Source organism: Diadema antillarum, unplaced genomic scaffold (assembly GCF_040938485.1).
Source record: "Diadema antillarum isolate AM-2024a unplaced genomic scaffold, OU_Dant_1.0 seq00000510_RagTag, whole genome shotgun sequence".
Lineage (NCBI taxonomy): Eukaryota > Metazoa > Echinodermata > Echinoidea > Diadematoida > Diadematidae > Diadema > Diadema antillarum.
The window spans coordinates 1,127,651-1,140,770 of record NW_027271464.1 but is presented as its reverse complement, the minus strand read 5'-3'; the positions used below and the strand labels follow the sequence as shown (position 1 = coordinate 1,140,770).

General features: G+C 40.6%; 1 protein-coding gene across 1 annotated transcript; it reads left to right on the top strand.

Moving 5' to 3' along the window:
* The first annotated feature begins 7,737 nt into the window (after positions 1 to 7,737).
* Positions 7,738 to 10,337, top strand: LOC139734100 (sperm-associated microtubule inner protein 10-like). Its single transcript, XM_071644914.1, has 3 exons — positions 7,738 to 7,927; positions 8,987 to 9,080; positions 10,110 to 10,337. The coding sequence occupies exons 1-3, from the start codon at positions 7,881 to 7,883 to the stop codon at positions 10,335 to 10,337; spliced, it is 369 nt and encodes a 122-aa protein (XP_071501015.1). The 5' UTR covers positions 7,738 to 7,880.
* The last annotated feature ends 2,783 nt before the right edge of the window (positions 10,338 to 13,120 follow it).

The following is a 13,120-nucleotide window of genomic DNA, read 5'->3' as shown; positions in this document are numbered from 1 at the left end:
GCGTGACGTTTCATCCTCACATTGCTTTTTGCTTGGAGCGTCAGCTGGCTCGGGGGAACCCTGCTTGAGCAACGGTGATACGGGCCAAGCAAGCGGTAGTAGCGTACCGCTCAACAGTCTCTGACCACACAGCGGATGCACGCGGCATGATCTATTGCTTCATTAAAAAAATGCCGATGCGTCAAGTGTTAGGGTGTTGTCAATACTTCAACTTTACTAGTAAGTCTTCAAATTGAAAAAATATTTCGATTTTAAATTGATATCTATCCACGATACTACCTTTACATGATCCTGAATGCTACAACACGCAGCCCGATTACGCTGTGTGTATTGGGCTGCTGGTCGTAGTTACCGGCGCGGCGCGGCGGCGGTACCAAGCTGGCGCTGGCGTTTCTTCCTTGGTTCAAGTTACATGTATACTGTCATATTTTATCACCATCAGACACACTTTTCAACAGTCTCGGACAACAAAAGAGGCAATAATTTTGACATTGACAGACTGATTTCAGATTGTTCACACTCAGAAGTCGAAAAAACGATCGCGGATTGTGATAGCACTTGGCAGCAGCAGACGTAAATGTATGCCTGCACAGCCCGACAACAGCTAATGCATTGTAAGTGATGGGGTGGACACTAATAAGTACGGCAGTATTATAATACATACATATTTCAATTTAAACGAAAATGTTATAGCATTGCAACTATTTTACATTAATCTTTGAAGATTTTATATAGATATATAATGAAGATTATTTGAATAAAGGAATACAGCGTTTGGCAACAGCACTCCTAAATCGGTGTACGGTCTCCTGCAGTAGCGCCGACAAGGCACACCTATGCAGGCATGCAGATACCGCCCGCAGTCAGCAGTGCAATGGGAGATCGATGCGTAGCTGGGCTTCGCTCGCGGTGCTCTCAGCTGAGGAAACTGCGCCCGATACGTCACGCGCAATGCATCCTGGGACAGATAGTACGAAGGGCAGCTCGCGACGGATTCGAACATGAAGAATTACCTTATTTAAAAAAAAAATCATAGTAAATGTATCTGATGGTCTTTTCTCGTCGGGAAAAGGGTAATAGGCTCATGAAATATTGCTCTTTACACACGAAACGGCTGATAATCGTCCGGACTTCCCCTTTAAGTGACAAAAGGGTGGCTTAAAACTTTTTGCTTGCCCAATTCGGGCAAACATTTGTTTTCATTGTTCAAAAACACTTTCCAAATTAGATATTCACCTGCCTGATAGACCACAGTGCAACGCACTTTTATTTCGCGCGTACTCAAAATTGTAAGTCAGATCAGCGAAATAAAATGACTATCATCATAGAGTGTAACGAACTTTTCTTCTCAGGTGATGTGATGGGCAAAACTACGCTTTATCACGTGATCAGCCCTTGACTAGGCACCGCCAATGGCCTTAGCTGCCACTGCCGCGTATGTGCACCGAAATTCAATGTGCGCTGTGCGTCACTGTATCCACATAGGCATACGTGTTGTATGTGGGATGATCGTTGTGCTATCGCTGCGAATTTTCAGTGCATGTGTCAATGGAAATGTGGAAGGATATTAGTTTTCACTTTGTGTGAACAGGCATTTTTCGGTACGTATCGAAAATACAGGATTTTCACTTACCAGCGAAGGTGACAGTTGCCTTCAGAAAGCCGGATTTCAGCGCAAATTGCGATGATTCGTGACGTGTCGTACCAAATTTGCAGTGAAAGTTTGTTAAGTTTTGTCTATGTTTGTCTATTTACCTATATTAAATGCAAACTTCATTATTTTGTTTGACATTTTTGGAAAGCTTAGGTGATGAACGATTTCTTCAATGCACAACCTAAGCTGCGCCAGCCAGCGCAACGGGTGTGTGGCAGCTGGAAGTAGGGCACTGCAAGACAATTTTCAGTTGATCTCGAGTCAAGGTTTGCGTGTTGTTGCATTTTCTCCGCGCGCGTTTGAACAAACCCGTGCGTGCGTCTATTGGAGTTGTATACGTTGAGGTTTGCATACAAACTTACAAATGCCATGCAACAAACTCGCTTCCTTTTCATCGTCATTAATTTAAATTTGTTGAATTCCACCAAAAAAAAAAAACCTAACTTAGTCTAACATTAGTTATTCAGAAATTCCTTCCACCTCCGTGGGTAGCCGTTGACACATGCACGCATATCGGTAATGAGCGATTTGACTTTGACATACGCATCGCATGACGCCAAACGCAGCACCACTACACTGTAGGCCACCCTGCAAATAAATGAGTACGGCATAGTCTGCCAGCCGGTACTTCAGGCGATGCCTTGTGCGAAACGGGACTCCCTGATGCCGTGGACGTGCATCCGTCACTAGCACTTTAGCAGGCGCTGAGCGGTGACGTAGCAGACGACCTAGACTTCAGAGCGCACATTCAAAAATACGGACACGCACAAGGTTCGATCACAGCTATCGCGCGATATTGGCAGTGGTTTGAGGTAAAAAAAATCAACACGTAATTTCTTGCATACTGTAATCAAATTTTGGGGTCAGTTTTTACTGATTAAAATCATATTTTTGAAGTTTCAAGGCACAAGGTACAATTTTGTGGTTTTTTACTTTGCAATGAGAGTTCTTTCGAAGAACGTAGAACATTTTTTGATTTCTATTGAACGAGCCTACACTAGTTGTACCTTGACCAATCCTATAGCAAGATTCTTTGAATCTTAGTTACTGTTAGATCTAAATTTATTATGTGGAATACAATAAATAGGGTCTAGATATCTACTATATTATCATATTAATTTATACGTCCTCGGCTAAAATCTATTTTCATAAACATCAGATCCAGTTTTTTAACAATTGTGAACATAATATTTAGCTCTCTAATTATAATTAAATTTACAGATCTAAAACGTTAGAAGTGAAGTGGGAGGGAAGTTTTGCAAGAAGTTCCACACGCACAAGACAAGATGCTTTCAGGAAGACTGCGTGGAAAAACTTCGAGAACTTACAGAATTTTTGTGATCACAGGTTTATCGTTAGTGGTAAATTACAGAATACCGGCAACCAATCACGGAGAGCGCAAATCGCTCTAAAAAGAGCGTAATTACGCTTGCCGATAGCAACCATTAAAATATTAATCCGATATGCGATACAGTTCGTGATTCGGCTGTCGACGATTGCATTTGTTTACGTGTGTTTTCCTTGCTCTGTGCGATGAGAAGTGTGGTATTCATACGTTGTTTACGGGGGTTTCGGGGGTGTCCCCCGAATAATGTAGTTCTAGATCCTGACGATAGCTAGTCTAGACTAGCCATTAAAATTTACTCGAATTTACGATGTATACTCACGTTTTTATGAGTTGAGGATAGTCCATATCCTAGAAATCGATAGCAATTAGGTGAGACAAGAAAACAATCACTTATCTAATTGCTGGTGCTAGCTTCTGTAGCTGCTTACGCACTGTGTGGGTGCTCTTGACTGCCCACCATGTTGACTCTATGCAGTCGTACAACAACACCTACACAAACAGCTTATGATGCGTACGTGTGCAGTGGTAGCGCGTATTGAGTCTGCAGAACGCGCGCATGTTTACTAGTACATGCCTGTACAGTGTATAGTTCGTATAGCAGTTGAGCGCGCACATGTCTCTTGACAATACGCGTATACGCGCTGTCTTGCCAAACTAGTGTGTAGAGTGATTGATCGTGAATAACTTGTGTCGAAAAGAGTGAAGGAAGGAGGACTGCCAGATGTGATGACGTCATCACGATTAAAATAGTTCCGTCGAAATCGGCTCGATTTCTTTATCGACGATTTACTCGAGTTATCTTGATTTAGAGCAGTTTTCCTCTGAAACCACTCAATTTTCATAAAAATTGTGTGGTTAACCTACTTTTTCATGGCCGTTCCGTTTCTGGCCTTTTTGGGGGCCCCAGACGACGGGAAAGACGAATTTCAGCCTTTCGGGCTGAAATTCATCTCTATTATTTTAAAGGGAGAGCCGCCGGAGGCGGCCGAAGGCCCCGCCTCCGGCGGCTCTATACGCACTAATATGCTAATTTAGCCGGTATTCTGTAATTTATTCTGTAAAGTCTACCTCTGGCCTCTACAGTCTAGCTCTAAGTCAATGACATGGTGAACCATGGTCCAGGGATCGACCAGCAAGGGTAGATGATGTAGAGTAAAATATCCTGTTTGCGGCAGTTTAAGCATTGTTAAGAGTTTTTCCAGCTTGTAAACAAAGCAGGCAAATTATTTTCAACCATTTCATATATCATAGACAAGATTATTCATTAACGCAATTGTTTTCATGAAAGAAATTTACCATTGACCAACGCAGTTTTCATGATTTACCAGGGCAAAACCCGGCACAATTTTCGCTGATAAGGGCGATATGCGACGTAGTATTTCTGCTTGCGGCACGATGTACAATCCCTATGCAATACGCGCGTGCTCCGCAATCTTTAGCTGAATGCCTTCACATGTCTCGCGAACATTGCGTAAGCGCCAATTCCCATTGCGAAAGCACATGAAAATAGCGTGCGCACATGCATTGGCCGCAAACAAGATCGCAATTCTGGCGGTGTTGTTGATGTCTTTCTCGTGTTTTTCTCATTTTTTTTCGATAGTAACATCCACTTTACGAAAAATATGGCGGCCCACATCGGCTCGCGAAAATTATATTTTACGTGAGGATATCAGTTCGGGAAACCCACTCACAAGGGGGGCCCCTCCTTATAAGTAACCCGTCCCCCTTATAAGTAACCCCGTCCCCCTTATAAGTAACCCCCGGGGCACCCCTTATAAGGAGTCTCCACGCTTTTTTGCAATGCAACGCGAAAATGAAAGGACTGCGGCAATTCGCTTGATTATGTCCATAAAGCTTCACAAGTTTCCTAGTTACTCACGAAATTTGAGCAAAATTGGTTTGAGGCATCATATCTAAAATCATGGATTTAAATGCGATGTCAAACGACCCATGCGAATGCTGAAATGCGAGCGATTACTGGCGTGAGTGTCGCCAGGCGCGGCGGCGCGGCAATGCTTGAGTGCAGACGTGGCGACTGAGGACGTACTCAGTCGCCACGTCTGCACTCAAGCATTGCCGCGCCGCCGCGCCTGGCGACACTCACGCCAGTAATCGCCCGCATTTCAGCATTCGCATGGGTCGTTTGACATCGCATTTAAATCCATGATTTTAGATATGATGCCTCGAACCGATTTTGCTCAAATTTCGTGAGTAACTAGGAAACTTGTGAAGCTTTATGGACATAATCAAGCGAATTGCCGCAGTCCTTTCATTTTCGCGTTGCATTGCAAAAAAGCGTGGAGACTCCTTATAAGTAGGGTGTCTGGTAGATTTTTGCAATTGGAGAAATACAAGTCATTTCACACTAAAACATACATATCCATAATGTCCATAGTTAACATAATACATGTGCAAAATTTCTCACCATAATCATGAATAATGGTGAAGTTATGAGCAAATAAAAACAGGGTATTTTTCATCCTCACGCTGTCAAAACCTTGGCGAAAAAGTGGGTCGCGAGCGTAATGAAATTCACTGTCAAGCGCACTCCAGTGGGCGGTGCTATTCACTGCGTTTATCACATTCAAAGCGCGCGTGTTTCTAAGGCTAAGCGTGCATCCTTGTCAGCTAGCACACACCTACCCAGCCAGCTGTGCGAGGCCCGCTTCGATCCCGCGGCACGCACTTGTACTTGCACTCGCACGCGATTTGTACACACGGGTTTACGAGACCGATGACCCATCATACACACAAACGTATCACAAACGTAGGTCTAACAGCGCGGCGGAGTAAAAGCGCACACAGTAGTGGTGCATGTGCAATATGTAGTACAGTGTACATGGAGACGCGCACATGTACCGGTACTCACATTACGTACCGGCGGTGCGCTATAGCAGCTGTGCGGAGGCTGAACATCGTACCTATGCATGCAAAACCGACTCGACTGTATGGAGCTTCGCGTAAGCGCGCGCCGTAACCACGAGTCATGGCGTGTAACTACGTGTCTAGGACTTGTAGGCCCCGCCTCGCTTAGTTCGCTGATGCTGTTACCATGCTGACAAGGGTATCTTAATCGCTATTTCGCGGGTTTATCCTGGGGAATAAGCGAAAAACCAATGCTATTTTTGGATTCAGCACCATTGAATCCTCCTACACCGGTATGGCCAGTTTCACAGTCGGACTGAACAGCCGAGTTATAGCGATGTTTAGGCTTAAATCTGAATTTAGGTAGCAATACGTCTTGATATCTAAACTCGGCGTAGGACGAGAAGAATGAGACCACCACAAGCTTTCATATGATACCAAATTTATGGAGATTTGTTCCCGGGATAAACCCGCGAAAATGCCTGAAAGGTAATTTTAAGCCGAAATTGTGGGTCCACTTTTTGACCGAACGCGCGCCCTACGTTTGCCCATTGCCCAACACGCACTGAACGCATCTGGTAGTCGTAAGTTTATTTGAAAATGCTAGCGCTTTTGCATTCAAAATGTGACTTTCGTGATATCATTTAGTATCGAAGATGATATGATAGATTTCTCTTATTGTAAAAAATGTTTTGAAGTAGTTTTATGTTCTGTAGATGCATATAGACCTAGAAAATCTAGGTCAAAGATGACTTGTGAACTCGCGACTTTTGCGTGAATTTCGAAGGGGATGACAAAGCGCATCGCGCTACCGACGCCCTATTATAAGGGGTGCCCCGGGGGTTACTTATAAGGGGGACGGGGTTACTTATAAGGGGGACTGGTTACTTATAAGGAGGGGCCCCCCTTGTGAGTGGGTTTCCCGAACTGATATGTTTTCAAAATCCATGAACATCGAGAAAACGACAAAAATTCCAGTTTCTTGGACCATTGTTTCTTAACCACTGTTAACTGTTATGTTAAGAAGTACCGAAAATTTCATTTTGGATGCGATATGTTGTCATTTAGGTGAGAAAATTTCACTTTCGTCAGAGATCGTGCCCATTTTATCGGTTGGTTTTTGTTGATTGCTAGTGTGTTAGTATATGTGTAGTGTGCATGTAACAGTGCAATGCTGTGTTTAGCTGTATATTACCGTGTATGTTGTACCTGCCGCGAACGGCTGCACGGCCGCTTACTGACGCAGTTACTCTAGTCGTGTCGTCAATTCCCGAGCTTCGACAAGTTCGCTCCTTCGTAGCCAAACGTGTTACTTCTGCTGCACTTTCATGTGTACACTCAATACACACAAACATATCTACAGGCGGACAGCAGGTGCTCGGCAGTCATCACTTTACTTACGCCACTACTGCCATGTACCATTGTTTTTCTTATCACAATATTGCATAGAATCACCCGAAATCTGATCATACTCACATATTCAAATCCAACTAGTTTCTACAATATGCCAGCCAGAAAATAGCGTCACTCTTTCACCTCGCACACATACAGCCACCGGCACTTCGTCGAGGGATTGCAAGTGCTCAACCCGGAACCGGAAACTTTACCTGCAAGCGCTGAATAACTTCTGACCTCACCATGACAACGACACACCACACAGGTGGGCCTGGCATAGAGCTAGCCAGCTGGCTGTTGTGTGTACGCGAGATAAGAAAAAGCATGTGCGGAGGAGTTGTATACGATTCGAATCAAAGAGTCGAGTGTATTGTATTGTAAGTTCCTTCAGGTTCCATGTTATTTCCTTGATCCAGAAGAGGCCAATTGGAAAGGGATCTAATCTCAACAAATTTTGAAACCTATTACTACACATTTATCAGAACACAAGATTCAAGAACCATCTGGTAAAATTTTTTCTGGGCCTAATCTTGTGCCTGTTGCTGTGTGAGTTTACCACTGGCTAGACGGCAGTGTTTTTAGACTTTATTTTTCTGATTGTGGATTGTTCCGATCATCATGGCTGATAAAGTGGCGACGAAAGACAAGGGTACAAGCTACCAGAGGTAAGTGACTGATTTATTATCATCAAACTATCGGTCTTAAGTTAAACTTGGAAGTTTAAAGAAAAGATATTTTAGAGCAAAATCTGTATACCTCTAACATTAAGACTAAGAGTCTATTAACGCTAACACTACTGCAACCAAGCAATTTCTGCACAATCAAACAACCATAACTCCAGCGTCTGTGACACATAATAAGTGTACTTTAGTAAGTGTAAATTGTGCAAAAGTTCCCTTCTTCTTCTTCTCCTTTTCCTCCCTCCGTTTATGTAGGAGATTGACGAGCGTGGGTTGCAGATGGATACGCTTGTACTATTTGTAGGTGTTCAGTCAGGCTTTGTCGCATGGCTTTAATTACCTTGCTTAATACACAAGATCTAACTCTAAGTAATACATCAAAATCAGTAGCTCTGTGTATATGACTCATTCTTTTTTTGGTACGTGTGAAGCAAACGCTGTGAAAACAAAACAAAAAACAGTTTTGCCATGAAATTGAGAGAGGGTTGACTAAATCTATGCTCTATTAAGCCAACAAAAGATGAATAAAATCCACTTACATTTTATACTGTTAGTGTTACTAGACAGTGCTACATGTAACTGCCAGTAGACCTACTCAGCAATTTTAGTCATACAATAGTAACAGTATTAATGTACAATTGTACATTGTAGCTTGATAGTTTGAGGCATGCAAGAACTTAATTCAGCAGTTATTCATGGATGAGTCAATAGATAGGCGTCTATACTTTTTTTCTGTGTCCAAGAAACTGGCAAAATTACCCATTACAAGTTGATGCGTTTGTGATGTATTGTATTGACCTCAGTAACCATTAACCCGTTGAGGACGAGTCCCAAGTATACTCGGGCAAGTGTCTATGGGAAATATGTGTTGTAGCAAAATCAGCCTGTCCTCATAAGGTGAACATTCATTTGTGTAGGCCCTACAGCACATATATACCAATATTTATATCTATTCATGTAGTTCAATTTCTCTCCAGATTATGCAGAAGAAAACTATGTAATAGTAATCTGTGTCAACTCTTTTGTTTTCCATTTTTGTCACAGCATCCCAAGGTTTTCCAAATTGCACCCTGTGATTCCAAGACGATACGTACCGGAATGGAAGAATGACATGAAGAATCGAGAGCTGCTTGTCATGGTGAGTCACCACATCACAAAAATCTTAATTTCTGGCACACAGTTCTTATTTCGTGAAACAAAATTTGACTGAATCTTGAGTTTGATGTGTTTCCAACTCATTTGAGACTGACTTAAATGTACAATGTAGATTAGGTTGAGTGTACTTTCTTGCAATCAATAGCAAATAGGCCTTTAAACTTTTTACATGTACAATGTCAATTGTTCCAAACACATTTCCAGGACTAGCAGTAAAATTATGACTCCTCTTTGAGACCACAGAGTCTGATGATTGGCATGATTTTGTTACAACTTTCAGTACATACATATACGTACATACATACATGTATGTACACCTTGATAAATTCATCTATTACTGGGTGATTGTTCTCAATATCTTTTTTCTTTTGTTCTGTTTGTTGTTCATTAAACTTAGTTAATGCCAAAAAGTCAGAAACTGCTAAATCGTCAACATTACTGAAATTCTGACAACTTTACAGATCGAAAACTGATGAAAGATGTTCCTGTGCATCTTGAACCATAGTGACATACTTCATTGCTTTGGTGACCATGTAAACTTCACAAAATGAAGGAAGATTTCACCATCAAACCAAAGAAAAAAAAAAAACAACCTTTTGTGATAACACATAAAACAAACAGAAGTGAACAACATAATACAAGTAGCTTTTATATTACATGTAGATGATTATGATCATGATTGTAGAAATGATAATAATAATGATTAAAACTTAGTGGTAATGGTGACAAGATAATAATGATGCTGACAATGATGATCAAAGCAATCATAATGATGATCAGATGGCAATCATATAATGATCAGATGAAAAGATAACGGTGAGAGAATATATACCACAATAAAAGGTTACCAGATTAGCATAGCTGCCAAATGAAAGTAAGAGATTAAAAGCAGAGGGGTGAAGAAAACTTTGGAAAAAAAACTCATATAGACATGCATGTACTTCCTAACATTCTCTCTCTCTCTCTCTCTTTCCTCCCCCCCCCCCCCCCCCCCCCTCTGAAACCACCAAAGAACTGTGAGATGAGTGGCATCATCCCCAAGGGCCCACATGATGAAAGCCTCTTCCTTGACAAGCGGGAGCGCATGAATGAAGTGGAGCCGCGCCAGCGGGTGGAGGCCAAGCACCCAGTGTTGGAGAGATATGACGCCCTCCGTCCCGAGTTCCACACCGCCCAGTCCAAGTACCAGAGCAGCCTGATGTTCCGCAGAGACAATATCCAATCTGGGGAATACCAGTAGCATGCTTCTTACTGCAAGGAGAAGGAAGGAAACCAAATTTTCTTCCATCATGTTCATGAATAGGACTATACTGAAGTGGACTGTACAGAAAAAAAAAGAAGAAAAGTATAATTGAAATACTGACAAATGATAAATCCTCCAGCTCCTGTGATAAGGTAAATCTGGACATTATGGTCTTAGAACAATCTTGCAATGTTTTCTTTTTGTCGTTTATGTTTTTTTTTTGCAGATATTCAAGTGCCATAATTCCTCCTTAATTTCATTCTTTTTTATATTCCCTTAAATTTGGTGAGCTTGTTTTCTTTTTGCTCAAATCCGTACAAATGGAAAAATCTGTGAATATGCTGGTGATGTCAGATGTTGAAAAGTACAAATATCATGTACATACAGTATAGACATACACTTTCATTACACACAAATTGAATGAAGTCTAATCTACATGAATTTACCGCAAGAAAAAAATGAAGTTGATGCACAATTAAACCATTTTTTTCTCAATTTAAAGGAATGGCTTTCAAATCATGAGTTTAAATTTTGTCTTTTTGAAGATTTTCTTTTTAATGTGAGCGCCATGCATCTTACAATATTTGTGTGTGTGTGTGAATACCGAAAGCTCTTTCGCCCTCCATTTTACTTTAGTGCCTCCTTAATCACTCGTGTAAATTGGCAACTCAAAACACGTTATGCCACATTGTGAGGCTGCATTTCGTGTCATGTAGGCTACATGACAGGTATCAGCAAAAGATTTCACATTTCACGTAAGGTTCTACTTTTATACAAAATGCCTACGTACAGCTGTATGCTCGGCACTTCAGCTTTACTTGGTGATAAATCAAATTCATTCAGCTCCACAAGTCAAATACATGTAATCAGCTACTGCATAAGTAGGACCTCCACAATGTTGTCACTGTACAGTGAATCACTGTGCAACTATGCCAAAGTTGCAGAGCACAAAGCCTTTACTGTGGTCTCAACAAGACTTTCTTCAAACAGAAGATTCATTGGACGAGGTCTACATTGTATGTCGTTGGAGAATAGAATGTATGAAAGGAAAGAGCTGCTTCTGGCAAGCAGACGATGTATTGCAATTGCAGAATTTTGATTTTTATGAAGAAGGTACATGTGCAATGTAACAGCACTTGCTTCCTTCCAAGTGTTCATGCTTTCCTGTGATTTATGCGAACATATCTTGTCTCACATCTCTGTTTTTCTTTAAATTGTTTACAGTACAATAGAAAACAGAATGACTTTGTCGCATAATCAATAATAGCTTCATATCTCCATGCAGTTTGGGGATGGAGAATTCTTGATTAATTGTGCCTTTATGATTACAAAATGTATGTGTATGTGTAGCAGCAATGTACATAATGCTCTTTGTACAGTACGTATCAGCTCATTCTCTCTTGTTTGTATTTATTAAAGTTTGTAATGCAATTAAGCAAGGACACATTGTTTATCATGTTTTTTCTTCTTCAGGGCATTTTTGTTTTGTATTTGTACTGTTTTGTATTTTTTTTTTCAAAATCAAGCATAGGAACTAATGAAAATTTTGAAGTGTATGTGCGCAATGTATGTCAAAAGAGTTATTTTGAGCAGTTCTTGGCAGGACCATGATGGAAAATGAAAATCGGTGAAACGTTCGCCGCCTGAAGTGCTGTAATCTGGAAGTTGGTCACAAACTACCATGTAATCTGGATCCAAAACTGAGCAAAGTCACAGAAATGTTGCATAAAAACCCTGTACAATACAAACTACAAGTATGTGGGATACATTCGTTTCTCTATGTGTATTAAAGTTGTATAACAAGTATGTATCCCAGTATATGTACATGAACACACAGGGACATATCCATGGATCATAGATTCACAATGTATTTGCCATATACCTGGCATTTCACAGTGGTAGTATTTTCATGAATTTCGGAGTAGACCTGATATTCATAAAAATAACAGCAAAAGATTATTACATTATCTCCCAAGTCTCCCAGTCTCAATTACAAATTAAATCTGCACTCAATATTTTATACAATATGCTCGCAAAATATTGATGGCATTAAAGTGGAATGAAACCCAAATATAAATATGGATTGAATGAATGCAGCAGCAATAAGAACACAACAGTGAAAGTTTGAGGAATATCTGACAATCTGTTAAAAAGTTATGAATTTTTAAAGTTTTGGTGCTCCCATCACTGGATGAAAAGACTATTGCAGGTTGTGATATCACACATGGAAAACCATAAGAAAATATAATGGAAATTCAACATATTTTCACTTTTCTAGAAAAGCTGGGGGGGGGGGGGAATAGCATTACCCTTAACATACATGTATGTCAGTAACAAGTTGAGAGAATGTGTACTTTTCATTAAATAAATGAAACTTTGAGGTACACATTTGTATTTTCTTTTTTGATATTTTAAATCCTTTTCCATAACTATGTGACATCATGAACTGTAGCAATCTTCTTATCCGGCAATGGCAGCACAAAAATTAACAAATAACTTTTGAATGAATTGTCCGATTTTCCTCAAACTTCACTTATGTATTGTACTAATACAGGTGTACCAGTGCACTCCTTTCAAAATGAACACTATTGTCTTGGTTACAATAAAATTCTCTTCAATTTCCAGAATTATCACTTCCATATCTTTATATTCGAGTAGCTGTAACAAAATTTCAATACAATAATAACAAAAGAAAATATGCTGGTCCCAAGGACTTCGTTATAGTGTAGCAGGAGTCACCTGTATTGCTGCATTCACTCAATCCTGTGTATATTTTGGTT

Excerpts from the sequence above, each read along its gene's own strand:
- LOC139734100 (XM_071644914.1), top strand. The coding sequence starts at position 7,881 with ATGGCTGATAAAGTGGCGACGAAAGACAAGGGTACAAGCTACCAGAG. Across the intron at positions 7,928-8,986 it reads AAGGGTACAAGCTACCAGAG|CATCCCAAGGTTTTCCAAAT; the intron begins GTAAGTGACTGA and ends TTTTTGTCACAG. Across the intron at positions 9,081-10,109 it reads ATCGAGAGCTGCTTGTCATG|AACTGTGAGATGAGTGGCAT; the intron begins GTGAGTCACCAC and ends AAACCACCAAAG.